Source organism: Dreissena polymorpha, chromosome 3 (genome assembly GCF_020536995.1).
Source record: "Dreissena polymorpha isolate Duluth1 chromosome 3, UMN_Dpol_1.0, whole genome shotgun sequence".
Classification (NCBI taxonomy): domain Eukaryota; kingdom Metazoa; phylum Mollusca; class Bivalvia; order Myida; family Dreissenidae; genus Dreissena; species Dreissena polymorpha.
The window spans coordinates 90,141,861-90,169,407 of NC_068357.1; the positions used below are offsets into that span (position 1 = coordinate 90,141,861).

Genomic DNA, 27,547 nt, shown 5'->3' on the forward strand with positions numbered 1-27,547 from the left:
ACGCTAGGCATAAATGGGTTAATGGCAACTTAGTGAATGACTGTGATTGAATTGTATTTGCAGATACTATCACGCCTGATATTGCTTTAATGTGTCGCAATATAAACGGTTAAATAAAATATTGTAAGGCATTGCATTAACAAGTTTCTTGTATAATATGTTTTTCAGTATTTGGAATTCAAATCAAGACTTAACAATGTTCGTTAACCTGAAATGCATAATTCTGTTATGTTACGAATGTAGCACAAGAGCAATATTTTATCTGATAAATAAGCATACACGTATGAAAATCTAAAAAATAATTAGTGGAAATCTTTTACTTCTTCATTAACACAAACAATTACAAACAACTTTATCGCAAAGTCGACATTAGCCCGATATCTAAACATAAACGTTGTAAACGATGTTAATATTTCAACGTAGTCACCAATTCAATGCATCATGCGGCGTCTCATCTGCACCGAATGCAGCACACAGAAACCCCAGTACATATGCCATGAAAAACAAACTAAACTGAGGTAGTTGTGTTATCATCGATAATAAGACGAGAAGTTATGTCATAATTGTGTTGCTCCCAATACATTATGTATGCAATAATATGAATCTTTGTAATCACCAGTTAATAAGGCTATAAGTTATGTTATAAGTGTGTTTCTCTCGTAAAATTATTATCATGTATGCAATTAAATGCATAAACATTTGACTGTTGATACATCTGTTACGTCACGTTAACGTTGCATTTGCGGATACACTTTACTCAGTAAATATAATTCATTATTCCCTCCTTCACTGCCCAGTCACAATTAACACATTGTTAGGGAAAATTAAACTTAAGAAACAGTATCAGACGAATCAGTATCAGTATCAGTTTTTAGACATATGCTTTATTGAAAACAAAACAAAACAAGACATTTCATTTAAAACGACATTTAACACAAAGCATGGTTAAAACTGCAACGGAACGATACGACTCTACCAGTTTATTAACAATTTTGGCATCCATTTTGGTATACTCAGATTACGCATTTTTTTTAGGATTACGCAATTATTTCTAAACGTCACCCTGAGATAATTATTGAGCAATCACATAAGGCAATAACTATTTACAGGATAATTATATTTTAAAAACATACTATTGCATGTTTTCATAACAAACTTGTTTAAAGTTTTCATAAGTATTAAAATAAGTACCATGGACTAAAAAATAATTACTTGCACAAATTGTAAGTTTATGAGAATCATAAGTTCATGACCATGTTATCGCATAGAAAAACAAGTGTCTGATTATATTCCAACTATTTTTTATTGTCCTGTGTATATCAATGAGCGAAATAATGCACCGCATTCGTAAATATTCATTATGTACTTCAATTAATTCATATTTTAAAATATGTATTATTAAGCAAATATGTCTTCCGAAGTGTGACTATTTTTCAATTGCTAGTGCATAATTCAGGTAACACTTTACTTTTTTATATAATATGTTTATGGTTATAGTTAGAGATGATGTATTCATATGTTTTATTCATTGAGATTTGATAGGGAAACATACCCGTATGTTTGTAGTTTACTGAATAGGCTTTGAAAGAGTCAGTCTAGAATGGACTTTCAACAGTATAATTTTTATTCTATAGCAACAGCAAAAGGATTATTTGTTAATGTTATGTTATGAGTTCGGAGGTTTGTTGATAAGGTGGTGTTGGTAGTGGTAAAGTAAAAACGCTCACTCGTGCCGCTATTATTTTGTTTATCTGTTATTGGCAGCGTACAACGTTTGTGCCCTTTCATAAAACATTAGCTGTCATTAATATCTACATGTTATGAGGTCGATTAGAATCTTTGCGAAAACTCGGCGGCTTTTTCGGTGCAGCCAACTTTTTAACTGCCCTATGGAATCGGGAGGCGGAAAACGACAACGGGCGAGGCATGGTATGGTATTGCGCAAGGGGGGGGGGGTTAGAGGGTTAGGGTTAGGGTTTGGGTTAGTGTTAGGGGTCGGGTTAGGGTTTGGGTTAGCCTAAACCCAACCCTAACCCGACCCTAACCCTAACCCTTACCCTAACCCTTTTTTGGGGTTATCACCCCTGACCATGCCTCGCCCGTTGTAGTTTTCCGCCTCCCTATGGAATCTTTGAGACATTTGACGCCAGTTGATCCGAATTGATTAGGCTGCGTTTTACATTGTCTTTCAAACATACAAAAACAACAAAGGACTGACAATAATTCCTTTTTTGGCGATTTACGAATAAATAGTTGTAAATCAATTGTTCATTAGTTAGCTTTTTCTATAGCATCTCGCAATGTCTATATATCTTTCGAAAATATATACATGTTTGTGCCATCTGCTTCAGGACATTTATTGCACACTTAACGTAACAATATGTTACACACATATGTAAATCTTTACGTCAGATAAAGCTTCTTTCATGTGAAAGCCAAAAGCCCTTGTCGAATATATTGGCGTTGTTGGCTGAAAAATTATAAGAAATGCTCAGATTTTGTTGTGAAGGCAAGTTACTATAATATATGTAGTGAATAACTAGATAATGTGGGCGCATTATACGAGCACACATGAGCCATTATATAGATTTAAAGGTGTAACATACACACACACACACACACACATATATATATATATATATATATATATATATATATATATATATATATATATATATATATATATATATATATATATGCACGGTTGAAAGAATTATCGTTATGTTTGGATACTTAGATCTACGACACTAGTTAGATGTATTGCTTCTTGGTATGAATAACGATGTTATACTTTAACGTTTGTTTTCACTTGTGTGTTCTGTGATTTATTCTGGACGAAGTGTGAGTTTCAGGATCCCTTCAACTAGTTTACCTTCCCCCCCCCCCCCCCCCCCACACACACACACACACTCACACTCGCCATAGCATAGTTCTTTTAAAGGCTATGCCCATTAGCTTCAGACATTTTATATTGAGTTTGGTTTTGTATTTATTGTCCTGTAGTGTTAGTAATTGGTCATTTGCTTTTTATATACGACTAGCTGACAAGATTTTGATGTCCTAATAATGAGTTTTACTATTTCAATATATTTAATAAGGGCATTTCCCACAATGTTCAAATGCAAAATGCGAATAAACGTTTATTCAAAACGCGCGAGTGTACAAATTTGTTAAAGGGATGTCTGAAAGCGCTTATGGTAACGTACACATTTGAAAATCCTTTTGTTTGATTGCGTTTTCTCAATAAAAATAAAAATTAAACTGGATATTATAAATCTAGATCAACACACTTAACTGGCTGAATTATTTACAATGGAATACAGCTTGATGGTGCATCTCAATGTGTTAACGCTTGTTCCTACATGAGGTCCCGAGTCTGTACTACATGAGGTCCCGAGTCTGTACTATATGAGGTCCCGCGTCTGTACTACATGAGGTCCCGAGTCTGTACTTCATGAGGTCCCGAGTCTGTACTAAGTCTACACGATATGCACCGAGTGCATGTTCAAGTAAAAAGGGCTGCGTGATCTGAACTCTGGTGGTTTTGTAATCGCTGATAAGAAGGTGAACAGTAATGCGATACTTTCTAAACTATTCTCAATATATTGCTTAATTGTGTATGAAATCAATCACATACACAATATACACAGAACATAGTGTACTTACCAATACATAACATAGAGTACACGTTATATAAAATGGAGCTGCTTTCATTGCTTTTATCTACTTGTCCTAATTAACCAAACACCTGGAAACATCCAGTCGAAATGGAGCAAACATATACACTTAACATATCATCAGTATTTGTCTTTTTCACACAATACACAGTAAGAGAGTATGCACGTTTCAATGTATACCTGTGATAAATGATTGTAGACAATATGATTGCACAAATGTTTCGCTTGTTTGTCATAATGTGCACTATTATTTGTAATGAAGCTGAAAGCTGATACACAAATTGCAGTCAATTATAATAAGAAGTTGATTATACACATGATGTTGTCTATAAGGTGAAATTTTAAAAGATGTTGACCAGTAAGATTTTGTTTAAAATCAGTAAATTCAGTTTCGTAAATATGTTGAACAAAGTGAAAGTAATTGTAAGAAGTATGTATATGTAATCTGTAATATTATAGATGTGAAGAGGCGTGAAAATGGTTTCAAAAAGATTCATACGAAGAAACGGAAACATAAAACATCTTCATTTTCAATAGGAAAATTAATCGAATTGTAGACATTTAGTCATGTTGGTGCTGTCACTGCTATTCAGCATAAATCTTGCAATTGTAAAGAAATAATTCATTGTGCTATATTCTTTATGACATGATGCATTTCCTTTTTATGAAAAATAAAATATAAAGCTCTGAATGAATCTTTACAACACACTTATAACGGCAAATACGTTATGAATTAATAATAAGTTAAAACTCATAAATTACTATTGATTTTCCTTATTAGAAAGACACCACTCCCCAAATTTAACATTTGCTGCATTAACTTATTTATTTGTACACTTAACCAGATGTAAACCATGGACTAAGTCACTAAAACACTATCAATATTTCTTAAACAACATTTTTCATCACTTTGACAAAATGACAAAAATTATGATGTAAGATATATTAGCAAGGTATCTCTTGACACTGGAAAATCACCGTCATCAGCTTGTTTAAGCCATTAATTGCCACAATGGCGGTCGATTTTCGTAAACTATGCACTCGATTGTTGAGAAATGTTGCCTCGTGCCAAAAAATGACCAGAAACGGATTCTTGCCAACATAAATTCAAGAAAACACTTCTCGAACTCATAACAATGCTAGGTCGGCTCTTGTCTGACCAAACATTCAGTTGGAATTTAATAAGAGTAATTCTTTTTGTCGAAGTAGTGAAAACTGTTGTTTTATGAAATATTGATAGTGTTTAAGTGACTTGGCCACTCGCCAAACACCTGTGTCGTATTCAAGACCTATCAATGTATCATCACCGGACTAACGAAATAAAGCCCGTTTCTCCCAATTAGTTTGCTGTTCAAAATTTTGCATCAGCAAATAAGACTTTCCAGTAAACACAAATGTGCAAGATCCCATTGCAATGTTTAAATGTAAAAATAGTAATTTGGCTTTAATAAGGATTATATTATCAATTAATTGATCTTCCCAATAACCGTTCTTGAATAGCTATGATTTTCAGTTCACTTTTTGTGAAAGAAAGTTTAGTTTCACCATGTTGCATTTCTTAATATGCAAAACAATTTTCATACATATATTTGAGAGAGTCAACTGGAATTGTATTTAATTTATAATATGCAATAAAGTTATAATTGTTATATTATTATATATATATATATATATATTGCTATATAAATTTTTAGACGGTTGACAACCGCAGCTTGTAACACTTGAACCATGCCCTGACTTCCGATGGACGTTATGGCCTGCACTGGCCTATGGGAGGTGCCCCAACATTTTGAATGAAACGGAAGTTATCATTTTAAAGATGTTAATTGAATGTTTCAATTAGATGGTGTACTTATTTATTGAATACCAAGTTTAAATGGAAATAAATGTATTTTTAAAATTCCAAATGACAATATATGTTATCACAACATATAATGAACGTTAACAAAATACGGTAAGGGTTAAAATAATTATATATAAGGAACGGATTCTAAGTAAATATCTTGTTCGCAATGTAATAATTTCAGTAATCAATTAATTACATGTATATATTTGTTTAAATATTTATTCAGTGGTAAGATGACATTATCCCTATATGTTGCCTTTCGTGCAAACTAAATTTTCTGAAGACTTTTTCAAATTACTAATACTTGTTAATACTAACACCATAAAATATAATTGGTAAAAATATAGTAAAATATATTACGTGTTATTTTTTTACTTTAATGTTCTAAATGCAATATTTTGTAGACCGTTTAGCGACTTTTCAAATCCAACACATGTAAATTTCTCTTATATGACGGTAACAATTTATGATAGGTTGGTATTGTATAACCATATGTACCGTAATACGTTTAGTCTACCGAGACAGTTATTTCACATTTAACATAATAATATTATAATATATAATATTGTGTTTTGCCTTCACAAATATTACTAGAATATTGCATTATACCCATAAATCCGAAGTTGCGGTGCATTCAGAATGAATGTGTAAAACCTTGTTCCCAAATGAATGTGTCTTCATTATGCCTATATTAACTTATTATTGAATTAGTTTGCACCGAATTCAGCACAAATGAACTAAGGGTCAGCCATATGATATGCACTGTGGTATTGTTGTAATTACGAGTTAGAATCGGGAAAATTGTGCAATTCTGTCGAACTGTTCGTTAGATATTGATAAATTATGTATGCAATCATAGACATGCATATAGCATTCGATACATAAATTATTTCGGATCGTTTGCATTGGAATTGCGGATTTCATGTATTCAGTGCAGGTAATACATAATGGAACTGTCTTTACTGCGTTAATTGCCCAGACATAATTACACAAACACCTGGAAATACCCAGTATTAATGGGGCAAACAGTGCACATTGTAGCCTATTATTAGCAACTTTCTATTTGTACCCCGCCGAAGAATTCACGTTCGACCATGTGTTATTGTATTGTTCGAGTTTACACAATCGGATCGAGGTTTTCTTATTATTTCAAAAAGATTCGCTATTAATATGGCGACTGTCATGAACATGTTAATTGACCCTGAAATCGCAGTAAATATTAACTCTGAGATTATACACACGAATTATGTAGAACATAAAATAAACCATGTGAATATGCATTAATTACAAACTTATATAATTACTCTCCATGTATATATTCAGGAATGCCACGCCTTGCGTTTCATATGGACTCTAAAGAACATTATAAATGTTAAGTAAACGACGAATACGAAGAAATATAATTATGTTCTAGTATACCGCACGTGAAATCATACGTTAAATATCCATATACCTACCTATGCATAATTCTTATTTGCCATGACCTTCGAACCTAACATCCCGAATGGGTTACCCGAAAATGTCCATTCCAGCTTGTGATCGATACCCGCTTTTAGAATATATAAAACAAATGTTGATGAGCGCTTGAATTTCGGTAAAATCTGCACGTTTGTTTTGTTTGTTGTTTAAAGTATAGCCTGTTTGTTCGGTAGAATACAATATACATCAACATCTTTCGGATTGTAGTGACTATAACCCCGTAGAAGGCACCACACTTTTGGTGCAATATTAATTATACCACCCTAACTGCCTACATGGTATTTATATATTATAAACCAGTGTTCTTCAAATTTCTTCAACGTTTCGAATAGTGCAGCAATGGGAATAATTTCGACATACGATTGTAAAAGAATCATATTCTAATATTTTGGTTAGAAAATGTAAGCTCAAGTATTTTCCTCGTCGTGCCTTAAGGTAGCTTCATCGATACACTTATCAATATAATCAGTAATATTGTCAAACAATAAGCGACAATTACACATATTAAGAAAGTACAGTCAAATAACAGGAGATTCTTTCAAGAGTGTTTATCAACTATCATGTAAACGGAATACCCAATCAGCAATATAATTTTCATTTAGAAAAACAAAACTTTATCGAAGCCTGCAATTCTTTATGGTATATTCCATAATTTATCGTATTTTCTGACATTTTACTGTCCAATTATGTTAGCGCAACATTAAAAATCCATTATTGCGCTATACTGTACAGATGCGTTTCCTTTTTAGTAATAACATAGAATAAAAGCTACGAATACATGTTCATGAATCAATCACATTAGGTATCGAATACGTATTTTAAGTTTTACTTTCTTTACTAAATTTGATTACAATTTAACTTCCTGTATTATTGATATTACTATATAAAGTGATTTGTTTACGTGACTAGATCCATTGAATATCAAAGAGCATTTTACTAAATTTTTTTTGGTGTAAAATAGTTCATAAAAATCGTCAAAATGCATATCCATTAGCAGGTAGCGCGGGCAAGCGATGTACCTTTTCAAAGCATGTCATTCAATCACCAATTCTTCCTATTACTGGTGTATGTATGTAAACTTAAAAGTAAGTCTGTGACAACAGCGGGTGATATTGGTTTTCGTGAATAGAAACCGATGGTATATGTGGTACACAGCGGTTGCTACAGCAACTGGACTCAGCTTTGCTGTCGAAACCAGTACAGGCGCATCAACAGAACCCTGCAACGTACGACAGGTAGAAAATCGGCACACCTTCCGCGCGCATGCGCAATGAGTGCTTATAGGAAAATTGATAAAATATCCAATAAAGGATCGATTACAAGGCACCGGTTCGGTCGCAGATGTGCATTGGAGAAAAACGGTAGATGGAAAACTAAGAGCGTCTAATCGGAATAAAATCGCACTTAGCGGACTTGAAAGTTTATGTCAACAACATAAAGGAAGATTGGATTATACATGAAAATACTACAGCTACGAGATGTGTTCATTGTTCATAAGTGTGATTGTGATTTCATGAATTCAGTGGCTGCAGAGATTTAGTACCATGTATCAATGATTATGATTTTGTGCTGTAAATTGTGAAAGGAACATAATGCCTGGATCAAAGCGGGGCCTTGTAGCCCCACAAAACACATTCCTCGAGAACATCATACGAAGATTCAGTGGGCAACGTAAGTATTTATTACAGCTTTTCTTACAAAAGGACTATAAATTTTCTCGTAATAAAGAATACATGTATATTCAGGTTGAGGTACTTAAACTACGTGTATTTATAAACCGATTTTCGTTTTTTGTAATACTGTCAATAGAACAACAAACAGTTGCATAAAGACATTGTTAGTAAACACAAGAAAACATACAATTATTGAATACATATGTATCAAAATAAGTTGCACACATTTTCAAAACAATAAGTACAAAACTAACTATTAACATTTCACTTTAAAAGTAATAAAACAATACTAATTCTAATACTACTACTACTAGTAATAATAATAAAAATAATAATAATCATAATAATAATAATAATTGACGAACAGAAGCTAGCAAAGCATATTCACAAAATACTGCAAAGATTGTAATTGCACACTCGGAATCTATCGATGTCATTAAAAACTGGGTTTTCTTCTTCGACAAATGCTAGGTTATCACACCATGGTGGCCGTTAAAAAACACATTCGTCAAGTTATCATTAAATTTAAGGCAACGACATGACAACACTAATACATTCATAATGAAGATTGAGAAATAAAAAATAGCGTACTTACATATACATTTTTTTTATTCTTATTAAAAAGGATACCTATAAAATGTACACCGAACATAAATAATACGTAGAACAAAAAAACATGAACTACAACATTTTTATTACTTTACCAAACTACGTCGCTTTCGCGATGCTTTCATACATTTTATTACACAAATATACATTCAAACAACTTTTTTTTCAATTAATTTGATATAATAATGGTATTTGCACAAATTATATACACAAACACGTTCAGACATGTTCACATGAGTTTCCAGGCACTAAACAAACCTTTTTAATGAAATCTCATTTACATTTTGTACATGGAAAATGCAATAAAATAATATATACATGAAGGTTAGAATTGTTGTTATGAATAATTCATTTATATGCCAATATACAACAATATTCGTCAATATTCCACGTCGTTGTTTTTGTTATTATTGTAAGAAAAGACTGTGATCACAAATTGGTGTTGTGGTCCTGAATTACTAAAATCTGTCCTGTGCGACTGACTTTGTCTTCGTGTGGAATAAATTCATGAATAAAGAATGACCCTTTAACAATGTGTGGAAATATACAATTATTTTTTGTACAATAAGCTGTATAAACAAGTTTGTATCTCTCAGTATTACATTTTTCAGTGGTCAACTTATTTTTTTATAGGTATAAACTATAGGAATGGTATTATTTATAACCCAGTTGCTCACGGCCATTCGGACACATAGTGTCGAATTTTGATATTCCTACTTAATCTAGCTTAAACAAATTTTATGATATGTTGTAGTTTTTTTGTGAACGTAGATTATTTATGGTTGCTCTAAAATAAACCTAGGAAACGAGGAAACGCATGTAGTCTTTTTATAATCACCAATTTAGTATAAAAACTTATATTTCATCCGGAATTACTGTGTTTGCGGATCGACAAAGGACACCTTTCATAAATAATAGAGCACAAAACTCGGTGAATATGTTCCATTAACATATCATTGTCTCTTGCCGCCGGGTCCATGAAGGTTATGTATACATGCGACTACAATTACTTAGAATGTGTTTCCACCTTGACGCGAAACGCACTATACAGTCAAGACAGTGTTGATTTTCTTGGCACAAGAACTCATAGTAACGTCTTCGTTAATTACGTTGTATTAAAGGGGCCTTTTCACAGATTTTGGCATGTTTTGAAGTTTGTCATAAAATGCTTTATATTGATAAATGTAAGCATTACATTTTAAAAGCTTCAGTAAAAAATCAAAAATAAAATGTAAAAAAGGAAAAAAAAAGTGCTCCGCAGCAGGGCTCGAACCAGTGATCCCCGGAATCCTGAAGCAAAAACGCATAAGCCAACTGAGCTATCCTGCCAAGCATAGATTGGATGTGTATTTTATACGTTATATAAGCAATCTTCGTAGTTTCACAAATTTAAACGCCAACAACAGAACTCTCCAAATTATTCAATCGTTTCGCGTTGCAACGCTTTATAATTTTTAGGTTTTTAAATCGTCAAAAGATGCATATAATGGCTATATTAGACCATGGCAAATGTTCAGTAATACTGTTTCCTCACAAATATCATAACTAAACCGAAAATTTGCGAATCTGAAACAACTTTTTTCAATTTTGTCAATTTACCAAACCGTGAAAAGATCCCTTTAAGCTCGGAAATGTGTTTGTTATTAATATGACGAGAGAGTTACTTTTTCTTATGTGCGTTGTATTTTTGGTTTGTGGATTGTTATGAGTGATGGTCCTAATTAGTAAGACACGCGCGCTCTTTCGATCGACGAAATTGTTCTATTGTATGCGTTTGTTTGGAATTCAGTCACCGCTTTGTTGTATGAATTCCCAAACAACCCGTTTATCTTACCGCACCATGGACAGTTATACCAACTTCATATTGAATACTTGTATACTTGTGTGAGATTTTCAAAACACTCTCTAAATATTACAAAATATATCTTAACAAATCGCTACATCTAAGTGTATTTCACTTTGATTTCTGTAGTTTTGGTATAACTTTCGAAACATTACGACGCGATATGATTTGGAACCGAAACACCATTTTCTTTTGTTCTCTACAAATTGTTCTATCAACGCAACGAGATATCGTGTATACTAGCCTCTGTTAAAATTGCAAATCTAAGACGCATCAGTAACTTCATAACTTTAGCAATAATTTACGAATATCGAACGTATACTTTCTACAATAGCAATATAATACCACATTTTATCGCGTACTTTTTTGTTTGTCAAAAGATCAATTGACGTGATTATTAGTGAGTGTTTCCAATGTAAATAATACACAGGACTTTCCTAGGACTTCAACTTTTATATACAATATTCAATAAAAAAAAACGACATTCGAACATCGTGCTCAATTCATCCCTCACGATTTTTTAAATGTGTGAAACAACTAAAGATAACGTTACTTAAGTACATTTATTTGACTTAAAAGTATGACACAATATGACCTGTTTCTTACTAGCTCTATTTTAACTTACAAATACCTTCTGCTACAACATGGGTTTTTCTATGTAATTACCCTATAAAAGAACACCACCTTATGAATTATTTTGTACCATGTGACAACTTCTATAACATACCTGGCTTACCGATGCATTTTAACCATACACAAAATGGTGAAATGAGTGTTTGTTTAACCAATAGGATGTGTATTTTATTTTTTAACATTCTTGGCAGGAATTGAATATGTGCACTTTTTGTTGACTAAAATCAACCAAATCTTATAAACCTAAAACAAAACTTAATATTTAGTGTTGAATTTTAAAGAATACCTCAAAGACTAGTTTAATATATAACGGACCAAATGAAAAGTATAAGTGTACACAATATCACCAAATACATATTGGCCGACCGACTGTAGACATAATGGCCAACTGTAGACATAATGGCCGACTGTAGACATAATGGCCGACTGTAGACATAATGGCCGACAGTAGACATAATGACCGACTGTAGACATAATGGCCAACTGAAGACATAATGGCCGACTGTAGACATAATGGCCGACTGTAGACATACTGGCCGACTGTAATTATCATTAAAACTATTGATATAAGAAATGAAGACAACTATATAGCGGCTGTAAAACAACACAAATAATATTGAATGTAAGCCTTTTAATTTAGGTACACACAGCACAAGACATGAATATGCGTAATGTATTGTTGTGTTGCTTTGTTTGTAATTGAGTGAATTTTCTGGATGTACAACATACACAAAGTTATAACGATGGCGATAGTAGTGATGATAACGGTATAAATGATGGTGGTAACGATCACGACGTCGATAATAATAATGAATACAGGCGGTAAAGACAATAAGGATGATACATATTACGATGCCTTTAGCATTGATTTGACTAGGACAATGCCAATATGTACTGATGCAAAAACAGACAATGTTTATAACTAACAGAAGTAATACTAAATAATATTATTTTATTATTGTTTACATATTTTCCGTTGATTGTTGACTATTACTAAACCCTTTTATTTCATGAGGTTAAGTATGTCGAATTAAGACATTTAGATCAATATTTTAATTACAATATATTAACAAATTCATGTAATGTATGTCTACATAATATGAACAATAAATATACAGAATGCATTGTTGTGGTGTTTTGTTTTTAAATAAATCAATGTCCAGGATTTATTGCATGAAAAGTAGTATAATGAAGGCAATAATCATGTTGATGACGGTGTTCATAATAATCATAGCAGGTGATAAAGGAAAAGAGGAGTGCACTTCTAACGATGCCTATAACAAATATATGACTATGATAATTCCTATATATACTGATGCATAAAAGCTAACCACGCTTATAACTACCAGTATGAGTACTAATACAGACTTTTTCTCGTTATAAATATGACTATTTAATCACTATGTGTAAATGCCAACCTCTTGTTTACGTTCATAAATCCGGTACTGTAATCAAATCCAGGCCGCCTATGATGGTGATTGATTAATACAAAATAACTATCCATGCAGCAGTCGGGAAGGGAAACTGTCTCTAAATAATAAGTGGTTCCTAGAAAAGATTTTATAGCTGGAATATAAACAAGAGTTTTATATTACATTAATTGGTATATAATTATGTACGTTTGAATGTCTCCGTAAAAAATGAGAATCACTCATTTAGTCAACGAACAAACGCAATTATTAAAATTCGTATAATTTCTTAGAACATTAAATATCTACTAACGCATGCATTTAAGTATTTCAACAAAACAATATCGGAAAGACGTATTTCGTTTGTTTTTTAATTACGATATAATATAAAGATAAAAATGAACTATGTTTAAGTTTCTTCGTTTCTGCAAAATATAGTTACGTTTTTGGTATGTTTAGTTTTCTTTAAACTAATACTAACATTTAAATTATCGCAAAGTGTTAGTAAGGAAGCCATCTTGTAATTTAATGCTCACATTTTTATCGTAACATATGTTCATCAAAAATGAACTCGAAATATATGCGAATGTTGTTTTGTTTGCGAAATACATTTGTTATTACGCACAAAAAACATGTTTCGAAATAACTGTTTGCAATTCATCCTAACAGATAGCGTTCACTTCAGCAGCGTAAATGAGCGTTTTTTCCATCATTTTATTTTCTATTTTGTTAATAACCAAAACTTGCAATATTATTTAGACAAAATATATATTAGTTTATAACGAAACACGAATATCTGTAGAACAGGCGAAACAAAAATATTGGTATGATAAGCTTAAAGAGAGTATTTTCGCCTTTAATCTAATTATTTGTAACAATTAATTAAACACGCTAATAAGGTCAGATAAGTTTCAGTGTCGCTGTATTTTTCCGTGTTTTGTAACGACTCGTGAACGACGCTTGTGTGAGGAAATGCAATACTTTTGAAAATCGCATGTATTATACCCCATATGTCATCATCTCTTATTGTTTTGTTGATACTACTTCACGGAAATGTTAGCATGGTACACATACTGTAATGACAAACATGCTGGACTTCACAGATACCCAGGGCCAAAACACCAACTTTGGGGAAAGGGCCACAGCCTTTTTTTCGGGGAAAAAAGACACAAATTTCTGGCTTTGGGGAATAAAAAATACTGAGGTAGATGGGAAATTTAGATAAAAATGCATGGTTTTAAAGAAATTTCTGTAGGGGAAAGGGCCTTTTTGGTTAACGGAAAGAAAAAGAGGCCCCTTGCGAAGAAGTAATGACCCCTCATCAACTTTCAAACGCGCTCCATCAAAGTTATCTAAAGATAACACAACAGTTAAATTTAAACGCCGTCCTCAATACATAAATAACATGAATTTTTGTGCGTGAACTGCGTGTGCGTAATTTGTCAAACACGTGATATTGAATTCTATAGGCAACGATTGGTCTAATAGTACTCAAAATGTTCATCATTAGAACTGAATAATTTGCAAACATAGTCTATGATAGATTCTCTAAATATTTTTAGGAGAAAAACTGGTATTGTAAAGTGCTCACATATATCATATCGAAATGTCTTTTACGCTTTATAAAGAGTATTTATCCAGTGTTGCTGTTGAAATAGTCATTAAATTTTTACAGTGTTATAATTTGAAAAGAACGCTAACGTATTATGTACACAAGTACGTTTGTTTTTAAATCTGTTACTACCAATAAAATGTTTTAAACGGGCCTTTTAACGTTTTGGTAAATTGACTAAATTGTTTAAAAAAATGTTTCAGATTCGCACATGTTCGTTGTAGTTATGATATTTACGAGGAAATAGTAATACTGAACATTTATCATGCTCTAAAATATTCATTATAAGAATTTTTGACGATACATCACTTATTGTATCAGCACAGATGGCCGAGTGGTATAAGCGATAGACTTTTACTCCACAGATCAGTGGTTTGAGCCCAGTTGAGGGTTACTTTTTTTCTTTCTTCAATATTAGTCTTGTTTTTTTAGTTTAGCTTTTTAGATCCAATGTTTACATTTTTCAATATAAAGCATTTAATGACAAACTTCAATACATGCCAAAATCTGGGAAAAGGCCCCTTTAACTGTTACGTTGTTAGAGTAAAGTACACATGTTTACATTGTTATCTATAAATTATGTGACAATATTTGTAGTTTAAAAATAATTGTTAAATGTAACTTCAATTTAGCATTCGGAACTTTATTTTGAGGATGTAAAAAAATAAGAATATAAAAAATATAGAAATATGTTCATTCAGTCCTCGAGCGCATTAGAAGACATGTTTACAAAATAAAAGTATATTCCTATGTTGCCCAATTATCACTGAAGTATCTTGGTGTCAAGCGAACACATGTTAATATATTTCTTAAGCTTCAGAAAAAGGCATGAACATATTTCGAATCCTGTTGTATTTGTCCACTGTTCACGCACATGTATTGTGTTTATATCTGTTTCCGTCATTTTGTTTATCAGATGACTCACAGTCGTCACTGAAAGGTACAGGTCAGACACCATGTTCAGAGTAATCATGTTGTTTATGACGTCATAGCACGTTGTGTCGTCATACGTACAATGGTCCTGTTTGTTATTGCATGTTTCATAAGTGAACGCACAATTGTAAATGACAGCATTTAAAACGTAAACATGTTTGCCGAATCAGCACAGAACCACATAAACCAGCATGTGAATGTCAAAACTATTTGTTAACTATTGAGTGCAGTTCATTAAACAATAGAATAAAACTCATACAAACGCAAAATGTTACGCCAATTGCAAACAGCCTAAACAAAACAAAATTATAATCATAATTAGAAGGAAAGTTATAAATCAACATCAAACACACACACAATTCCAACAAATGACACTATCAATTTATTTGCATGCCTCGAAGTGTTATGCCGTTTTCTCTCAGTCATATGTCAGTCATCGGTGGTATTGTGGCATATTTTGTACTGTTTTTGTCGAATCTACAAGCCGTCTCTAGGGTAACGTGATAACATTAACAATCATTCTTAGAGAATATACGATTCGATGGCATATTTTTTGGAGTTGATGTTAAATGATTATGTGATGAGCTACGATCATAACACTTAACTTCTGAATATTACAAAAAACACAGTTCACAATCTACGTATATCAGATCTTGGCAAAGTATTTGCACATCTGCATACACTTGAGTGGCAAAACAAAACAATACAATTTAGCAAACGAACGATAAGCCTATCATAATAAGCAAAGAGCATAGTCGGGATAAAAGGCATAGAGCATATTCGGGATAAGACGCATAGAGCATATGCGGGATAAGAGGCAGAGAGTATATTCGGGATAAGAGGCATATAGCATATTCGAGATAAGAAGCATAGAGCATATTCGGGATAAGCTAATCTTAAAAGGTGACTCAACCCATATTAGGGCATCCGCGTGTGCACAATAATTTGAAAAAATAAATAAAGTAAAGACGTCAAAAAGCACCTATAAAAGTTTCCAATGAATTCCTATACATTGGAGTCAGTCTTATATAAACATTATGTTAGTGGACACTTTGACATTACAATTCACTATAAGTTGATGCATCAATTTCAGTTAAACCCTTTCTAACAATTCGTCATAATGTATCGTTATACATAAATTCAAATATTACGTTTTTATTTTGACTAGTATGAGAGTGCAGCAATTGCAAAAAAAGGAGTGTTAGACAACTGCCTGCTCTTTTCATCATACTCAGCCCAGTTTGAACGCCCGAACACTATTTACCTAGTTGGTTAAATTGAATATAATTTTGTTTAAAACATAACTGCAAACCGAACATGCTTAACATTTCAATGGTGGTTCGGTACAACAGAACTTATTTATACGACCACAAATAATTCAGCAAACTTAATGGATAAATCCCATTCCTGCCTTTTAACAGACAGCTTTCGTTTTATGATCAAAGCATTTTCTGAACTCGTTTAGCTCTGCTGTGTGTCCGCTATAAAGCAACGTCTATTTTGCAGGTTTTACGAAGGCTTGTCACGACAATATATCCGGTATCCACCGCCAAACCATCAATTGATGAACCAGTTTCATGAGAGAGATTTCAGAACATATTAAGAATTAAGAAATTATCAAATCAAATTTTGGCCGCAATGCGAATCTAGTGTAAAAGATACGTAATTATTAAAATACATACACCAGTATACACATTAATTAATCGAAATTTTAATCTAAATCAAGTATATGTCGAGCGTCTGCCACTGCCTCCGAGTTTGCTCATAATTTGGTTGTGAAGGTCAAACAACACGTGTTTGAAACTCAGCACAAATAACCAACATTTAAAGAGGAAAATATACACGAGTATGGTTAATATTATTCGACCAATAATGCACACACGTCTACGACCGCTTTTTATTTTGTTATAATTGTTCAGTTATAAATGTTTGAGTATACGCTAGATTAATTACATGGATTGTTCAATCTTTTGCAAACAATATCTTTCTTTTAAAGCTGTTTAAACAGAACGAATTTTACATATACGGTTTCGTCGTCAGTGGCTACTAATTTTAAAATGTATGAAACTAGTATCTTACTCGGATGTAACTTTGACATGCATTACAAACAACGCTATCTAATAAAATAAAATAAAAAATCTAATGTGTTGAACAAAATTATTTAAAAATTGTTCTATTTACCCACGATAAAACTTAATTTGTTGCATAGTAAGAATACAATATAGATTTAACCATACTATTAACGGCACAACACTACTCAGTTGTATTTTAACAAATAATTGTTTTTCAAAGATTATAACAGTAACCTGTGTAGTGTCTTATTTAAAAATTATTAAATATCAAAAACACTAATGTAAACAAAATAACTCCAATGTAGAGATGTACGTCAGATAAGAATAATTCTATTTTACTGAAATATTCACGTTCAGTTATTGTATGCACCTAATATCTAATGCATTCACATACACTTGTTATGATTGGTATAACCTTTAATAACTATAGTACTTCATGACCGACAATTAAGATGGAAATATAAATTTGTTTTTAAATTACTGAATTACATGTATACATGTATGATAGAAAAATAACTTTTGACAGCAGTTGTTATTTGATAACATTACAATTGTTTGTGATAAATGAACATATGTAATGTTTAACATTAAACGGTGTTTTTGTTTTATTATATTAAGTACCTTTGTGCCTCTGTATTTGTCATATGTAATTATATGTACTATATTTAAAGTAAATTAACGCAACTAAGTCCTACTTTTATCATGAATCACAAGATTGTTTAAAGGGACCTTTAACCTGATTGACAAAAAAAGAAAAGTTCTACAATACCGTATTTTACAATTATTAGTTTATCTTGATTAAAATATTATGACTGGTATAAAAAATAACTTGAAAAAATTGTTAAGTTTTCATATTTTCAGTATATTCTGTAATACAATTTTACTGGGTATTTGTACCAGGTAACTACCAGTTAACTATAAATAACGCGAGTAGATTGATCATCATAGTCACGTGGTAAACACAGAAATGCAAATTGTTCATGCGTAGTGAGTTGTATATATTTTATAAAGAAAAAATGAAAACATTTAACTGAAACATAAACTGTTGCCAAGATACATTTCGCATTGTATAATATTTAGGTCAAAATATTGCTTAGCAACTATTCCACACGTACGTTTGTCACATAACTTCGTTCACAAGCAAATAGAAGAGTGTTATTCATTAAATTATTAGTAGAAATAAAAGCGGTGAAAATGTCCGCTTTCCATCACATTATTCGCGCATGATAGGTACCACGACAACTAGATATAGTTCCAGTTAATTGCTTATTTAATATAGATAACACGATACAAATCAATTCACACATATATAAACGAAGTTTTGTCAAGCTAATGTAATTATAAGAAGCTTTGGGGTTGGCAGAAAAATTACCATTTCGTTTCAATAATGTACGTTTTGAAATAAACACGACAACAGTTCACGTATAAAAACAAACGCATAAAAACATAAGGAGAGAGACCTCGCTGATTTGTAAAAGAAGCTATCGATACCCAACGAAATACAATACGATTATAACCCAATGGATCAACATATATCTAAAAACAAAAACGTGCATTTCATATGTCAATGTTTTAACCTGAAAAACATACGAACTTTGAACCGCTATGGGACATCTGTAACCGAATGTACAATCTCCGTTAATTTATTTACGAATGTCTTTATTAAGTGTTAATTAAATTACATATATAAATGATGCATACATGAATATTTAATAACAAGTAGCAAAATTATTTATACTTGCAAATGATGATTTAATTGATATATGTCACCATGAACCATTCGTTTGATAGACATAACACTCAATTGGAATAATTTATGTTTGTTCAATGAAGCCTTAAAGGTGCCCTTTCACAGATATTGGCATGTATTGAAGTTTGTCATTAAATGTTTATATTAATAAATGTACATATAAGATCTAAAAAGTACAAGTAAAAAAAAAGAATAAAATTAAAGAACGAAAAAAGTAACCATCAGCTTTGCTTGAAACACTGACCCCTGGTGTAAAAGTCTATCGATTAGACCACTTGGCAATCCATGCTCATCCAATGAGTGAGGTATTTTATACTTTATATAAGCAATCCTTGTAATGTCCCGAAATATAACGACAATAACATAACTCTCCAAATTATTCAATCGTTTCGCATTGCAACGCTTTATAATTTTCAGATTTTTAAATAATCAAAAGATGCATATGGTGGATATATTACAGCAAGGTAGGTAAATGTTCATTATGACTGTTTTCTCACAAATACCATTACTACAACGAAAATGTGAGAATCTGAAGCAATTTTTTTTTTAATTTTGTCAATTTACCAAAACGTGAAAAGGTCCCTTTAATAAATTTGCGATTTGTCCGACTACCTTTTAAAATTATTTTGAACATGAATACACCTAGTCAAATCCAATACCAAGAGGCGGCGTCACAGCAAATTTACCTGTTTGCAATTAAAACATTCCTGGCCATCGATTTCTATACATCAATAGACATCAATGGAAATTCTATGTATTATCGGTTAATGGACTGGCACATTACTAACAGAATTATTATTGACCATTCTAATCAATTAATTATTGCAAATGACGTTTGTTACAAAGCTCCGCATTGATAATGATAGTGCCAGTTTCATCGGAAAATCGATTCTTCGAGGTGGTAATTTTATGTGTTGTTTACTTTTTGAAAAGTATTTTTATAGTCAGATTGTCTTATATTGTAGCAACCACCTGTAAAGGCCATACCAGAAAATAACTATGTCGAACGTGTTATCTGTTTAACACATTTAACATGTCCTGTCACATGTACAACTGTCATCGACACAACGTTAAGGTTTTGTTATTTTGATAATATGAAATATGAAACAACAATCAATTATATTTATTTTATCACAGGCCAATCAATTATTGTAAGTGCTTGTAACACATAAGTCAAAAAAGGTCTTTGTTTCCATTAACCGAATCGATGCTAATTTTTTGCGCAAACTCTACGCATTTTTATGCCCCCGAAGGAGGGCATATAGTGATCGGGCTGTCCGTCCGTCTGTCCGTCACACTTAGCGTGTAGGTTTCGAAAAATGCTCATAACTTCTATATCGCTTCAGATAGCATTTTCATATTTGGCATGCGTGTATATATGGACAAGGCCTTTCCATACGCACACAAATTTTGACCCCTGTGACCTTGACCTTGAACTTAGGGTCCGCGTTTAGGATTCGAAATCTGCGTTTAGGTTTCGAAAAAGCTCATAACTTCTATCAAGCGTTTACAGGGGGCATAAGTCATACTATGGTGACAGCTCTTGTTGTATTCAATACTGAGTGTTCGAGCATTTCGAGCATTTTCTCCTTATTGACCCCAAAGTTTGCTATAATGGAGATTTTGATGATTTGTGCATTTCATGACATATTCTTATTTAAGTGAGGAATCGTACAAACACAAGGAAAAAAGGAACCCTACGCGGTGTTGTGAGTCTTATATAAAATAAAAGTCCAAAACAAACACAAACGTTTTTTATATTGTATTTGAATAAGGTTCAACCTGCTTTCCAGAACTAAACACGTCCATTTCCGAATAGCTGAAAATGAAACAACTCACTTAAATATATGTGTTGCACTACAAGAAATGTAAAGAAAAACGTTTAATGCTATTAACATTTGTTTTACAAGACCGTTTTGAAATATCTTCTTTTTTTTATCAAGAGTCACATTCTAAAATATTCTCAGTATTGATATTTTGCATGATAAAATAACCATTTCCGGCACATAAGACGAATATAGAACGATAACTTGACTATCCTCATTTATTTTCTTTAAGCGGAAATCAGTTTTATTAGTAGGGATAAAATTTCATATCGCTGATAAGCTGACTAATTTTCAAATTACAAGAAATGTTTCTTCGCATGAACCATGCCAAAGTGAAGTTAACATTACATATAAGAAAGCTTGGAGAATCATTATGACTGCAAAATGCCAACGTAAAAAAATCATATCAGTCAACAAATGCATGCTGTCATAACTTAAGAGGGTAATGAGATAGGCATTTTTTTGTAAAAACAAACAACAACGACAATATCGCTCTCGTTATATAAACATTTCATACTGCCAAACAACGTTTGTCGTATTTATATCTTTGTTAAATATAAACATAGCCCGTAACTCACTGAACTCAATGAAAATATTATTTGCATTTTATCAATGCGTGACCATAATTTAACAGTCCAAACTACTCTTAACTCGCTCTGTAATATCTTTTGTAAAACAACACTCTCGTATCAAAAGTCATTTAAATACTGTATAAGAAATGAATGAATCGAAACGAAGAAATACATAACAATCAATAAAGATAATTAATAACGATTCCGTGTGCAATTTTATACGGCGTCACTTGTTAATTGTAAAAATTGAATTATTGTAATGAGCATAGTCTAAAAACGTGGTTCAATAAGCACATATGCCATATTTATTGCATTTCAGCGAAAGTTGTGAATCAATACCGATTTCTTTGAATTAGACTTGCGATCGATACTTGTACGACATAGCAACGGCAGTTGCAATGACGCCACTATTCACATGACAACGCCGTATATTGCAAAAAGCTGGCCATCGTATGAAAATAATCTCGCAATTATCAGAAAGCGGTCGCTTACATTGACAGGTGTAATCTGATTAAATGTAATGAAACAAACATCGATATTGATTAGACCTCGGCAGAGTGTTTGCTTTTGGATTCTAGTTGTCATTGATAGCTTCTGTGTAATATCTGTTACAATGCCTTTTTGGTTAAATAGTACGGGAATAGTACATTATGTATTTCCGCAAATATGAATGACACAATTTACATTGTACTGAGACAATGCGGTGATGACACGTAAATAAGAGCAAGAATTCTAGTCAATTTATTGCAGTGGTAAAGTAATAAGGGCACAGTATAATGACACATTTAAGTTTTCAGTTGACAATCATTTACGAGCTACGAGGTTTAGAGAGTAAACAAACATCATTTGGACGTTTTCCTTAAACAACTTGATCAAATCTGGCAAAATGCAATGACAATTTTGAATTGTGCAATGGTCATCTGGCGGAATCTTCGATAACAAACAGACAGCTTTACAAATGAACATTCACCATATGAGTCGCGTTCTTTGAAAACTGAGCTTGCATGTGCGTAAAGTGTCGTCCCAGATTAGCCTGTGCAGTCCGCACAGGCCAATCAGGGACGACACTTTCCGCTATTATGGTATTTTTAGTTTCAAGGAAGGCTTTTTAGGCTAATCTGGGATGACACTTTACGCACATGCATAAAGCCCAGTGTTCTCATATACTCCTACAATGTATAAACGTATATCGTATGATCGAGATTTGTGGATGCGAATGTTTGCAAGCAACACCACTCTACAGCCACGCTTTAACACAATTAACACAAATCATGCAGATTGCAGTCTTTCTGCATAACAATGGACTCGATCTCATTTTAAAATTCCGTTCCTGTATCTATTTGGATCCGTATCAAATATGTACGCCCACAGAAAGTTACCCACCCTTTCGTGCAATTTAAGGCGCCTTTCCATAGCCCGTATACTTTTCATTGTTTTTAAAATGTTATTTTAGTTCGTGTTCGTTTCATATGTGTACACATAGACAATACATGATATATGTATTATAACTTTTTGTGTTTTATTTTTTAAATGTGAACATAGAAAAGTATATTAACTTATTGATTTCGCGTCGCTATATAAACTAAGCAGGCAAGATTGATGCTGTAAAATCGCTATACTGTCTGAAAAATTTAAAACCTCGCAACAGACAAATACCTGTAAGTCGTGTTCTGAGAAAACTGGGCATAAAGCATGTGAGTAAAGAGTCGTCCTAGATTAGCCTGTGCAGTCCGCACAGGCTTATCAGGGACGGCACTTTCCGCTTTTATGACATTTTTCGTTATAATGAGTTTCTGTTTAGCAAAAATCCAATTAAGGCGGAAAGTGTCGTCCGTGATTAGCCTGTTCGAACTGCACAGGCTAATCTGGGACGACACTTTACGCACATGCATTATGCCCAGTTTTCTCAGAACACGACTCAAATACAACTCAGGACTGGTGTCCATTGCAGATTCGAGCTTCATGCTCGCAAATGCCCGGATCGTGGACTACCCGATCGTATTCTGCAACGACGGCTTCTGCAAACTGTCCGGATACAACCGGGCGGAAGTGATGCAGAAGAGCAGCACGTGTAGCTTCATGTACGGTGACCTCACGGACAAGGCGACCATCAAGAAGCTCGATGACGCATTCGAGAGCCTTAAGCAGGAACAGGTGGAGATATTGCTATACAAGAAGAATAGTGAGTACTGTTTTATTACATTACATAGAATAACAGGTGGAAATATTGCTATACAAGAAGAATAGTGAGTACTGTTTTATTACATTTCATAGAATATTAGGTGGAGATATTGCTATACAAGAAGAATAGTGAGTACTGTTTTATTACATTATATAAAATAACAGGTGGAGATATTGCTATACAAGAAGAATAGTGAGTACTGTTTTATTACATTACATAGAATAACAGGTGGAGATATTGCTATACAAGAAGAATAGTGAGTACTGTTTTATTACATTATATAGAATAACAGGTGGAGATATTGCTATACAAGAAGAATAGTGAGTACTGTTTTATTACATTATATAGAATAACAGGTGGAGATATTGCTATACAAAAAGAATAGTGAGTGCTGTTTTTTAACATTATGTAGAATAACAGGTGGAGATATTGCTATACAAGAAGAATAGTGAGTACTGTTGTATACCATTTTATAGAATAACAGGTGGAGATATTGATAAACAAGAAGAATAGTGAGTACTGTTTAATAACATTATATAGAATAACAGGTGGAGATAGTGCTATACAAGAAGAATAGTGAGTACTGTTTTATTACATTATATAGAATAACAGGTGGAGATATTGCTATAAAAGAAGTATAGTGAGTGATGTTTTATAACATTATATAGAATAATAAGGTGGTAGTAATCGTTGTACAAGAAGAATAGTGAGTACTGTTTTATAACATTATATTCATTTACATCGCTGATAGACATAACTGGCGTCTGCACTTAACCCATTTATTCCTAGTGGACTCTCCCATCCTTCTAAATTGGATCAATTTATTTCCAAAATTAGGGATATCTAGTATATTTATTTCTATATTTAGAATATTTCCTACAGAAATTCCTTTAAGAAAACAGCGCAGACCCTGATGAGACGCCGCATCATGCGGTCTACGCTGTTTGCCAAGGCCTTTTTCCTAGACACTAGGCATACATGTGTTAATTATAATAGACAATCCCTGAATTAAAAGTGCTACATACTATCTTACGGATGATAAAACCCTCCATTTAGGTAAAGGCATTATAGTAGTGTTCACTTAAAAGAATTGTATAAATAATAATTTAAACACAAATCATTTCTTGTAAACGTATAGAAGAGGTTAAATTCTTGTAAGATTAAGAGAATCATGACATGCTTCTGAATACAACATGGATATCTCGAATAGGATGGCACAAACAGAGCAAGCTTCTTTTTTCGAGTGTGTTCCTTGTAAGTTAGTTAGTTGCATAACATATAAAGGCTTTACTAATGTTGTCATATTTTTACAACTAACAGTTATACTTTATAACGACAAAGAATTGAAATTAATTTAAATGATACCTAATACAAAATATATCATCCATGTGCTCAGAGTTGAGTATTTTCATAGTTTTTAAATCGTCAAATGATGCATACAATTGATATTTTAGAGCATGGTAAATGTTCAGTATTACTGTTTCCACACAAATATCATAACTACAACGAAACTTTGCGAATCTGAAACATTTTTTATTTATTTAGAAAACGTGAAAAAGCCCCTTTCAAACTCGAATAAAATGTTAACAAGTACCTTTACGGGCAAAATCAGTTAACGCTTATTATAGCGCTTAGAATTCCGATTGAATTATTTAACTAAAGACGTTACACAGTCTAGAATGTATCTCGTTATTTAATCGCGGCGACTTCAGTCTCACCAGGGACCTTATAATAATGAAACAAGTATGACGGTGAACATTACGCAACATTAGTCTATCTAAATAAAGTACAAACATATTCAAACAATATGGTTTCAATGAACATTGAGTCTTTCATGGCATAGTTTGTCGACAAAACAAGCTATTGTGGCAAATCCGTAATTGCAAGATATTTATTATGCCAACAGATTGTTGTTTGGAAACTGTAGACGGTTTAAAGAGTTCCTAACATTGCTGCCGAAGACAAACTGACAAAACCAAAGCGGCGATTGACGTTGGTCCATAACGACACACAATTGCTAGCATTTAGATGCAATACTTCTTCATATGAGCATCGCTCTGTGAAAAGGGGGTTTAATGCATGTGCGTAAAGTGTCGACCCAGATTAGCATGTGCAGTCCACACAGGCTAATCAGTGACGACAGTTTCCGCTTTTATATTTTTTGTTTACAGAGAGTCTCTTCTTAGTAAAAATCCAGTTTAGGCGAAAAGTGTCGTCTCTGATTAGCCTGTGCGGACTGCTCAAAACCATGTATTTTCCCATAAACTCGATTTTGTAAATTGAATAATCAAAGCGCTGAAGGCACTGAAGTTGTTCACTGTTGTCGTCCTTGATTAGCTTGTGCGCATTGTACAGGCTAATCAGTGTGCACAAGCTAATCTTATTTGACGTGCATTAAACCCCGTTTTCCCTGAAAACAGCCAATATGTACAGATTTCAATGATAAACACTAGACTGGCCAATGTCGTCTTACAAGCTGGTATATACACTCACTGCTAGAGCAGAATCATTTGTCGTCTGCTGCAGACAGGCAGCGGTAATCGTCCCTAGCAGAGGGAGTTGCGGTTCTTACCGTAGCTAAGGCTTCTAAGCAAATACTGATTTGCAAAATATGATCTGTAAATTTAGTCGGCCGCTAACGCCACCACCTAAAAATTGGTCGTTAAAATGTGTACATGCACCGTGATTGTTTACAAACGACAACTTACTCTTTCTCTAAATAGTTTCATCTAAACTCTGTATTGGTCACCGCTTGCAGAATTTACACCGTTCTATTTCTATATTAAACATTAATTGCACTGGCCTAGACAGACATGAACACATGGATATATCATGGTTTCATATGTAATATGTTTCCTGATATGTTCAGATCTTATCTTCATCATCGCAACGAGTCATTCACATGGAAACGGTGATCTCATTTTATTAGATCTTGTGGCTAATTCATTTGTCGAATGTACGTATGCTGGAACTGTGCTTGGAAATGTCATTGAATGTAGTGAAGCGTAAACATCTGTATTTACTCTTAAAAGCAATAACGTAGTATTAACCTATTTATGCCTAGCGTGTAGAAAAAGCATAGGCAATCAGCATAGACCCAGATGAGACGCCGCATGATGCGGCGTCTGATCAGGGTCTGAGCTGTTTGCTTACAGGAATTTCTGTAAGAAATATTCAAAATATAGAAATAAATATACTAGACATCCCTAATTTTGGAAATAAATTGATCCAATTTAGAAGGATGGGAGAGTACACTATGCATAAATGGATTAAACTAAAATAAACTCAACTTCACTGGTCAGATACTTCAAAATCTTGAAATAATAAGAACAAATATGAACGAAATCATTGGTTTCCCGCTGACGCACTTAAAACATATATGAATTTTCTACATTTTTTTTTCTTTCAGAGCAATTTAAAACGGGTGATTG

General features: G+C 32.9%; 1 protein-coding gene across 1 annotated transcript in view; it reads left to right on the forward strand.

Moving 5' to 3' along the window:
* The first annotated feature begins 8,505 nt into the window (after positions 1 to 8,505).
* LOC127875245 (potassium voltage-gated channel subfamily H member 1-like) overlaps positions 8,506 to 27,547 on the forward strand; it is a 41,845-nt gene continuing 22,803 nt past the window's right edge. Inside the window, exons 1-2 of the mRNA XM_052420149.1 lie at positions 8,506 to 8,673; positions 23,886 to 24,116. Of these exons, the coding sequence (XP_052276109.1) occupies positions 8,595 to 8,673; positions 23,886 to 24,116 (310 nt within the window). The 5' untranslated portion in view covers positions 8,506 to 8,594. The remainder of the gene's footprint in view (positions 8,674 to 23,885; positions 24,117 to 27,547) is intronic.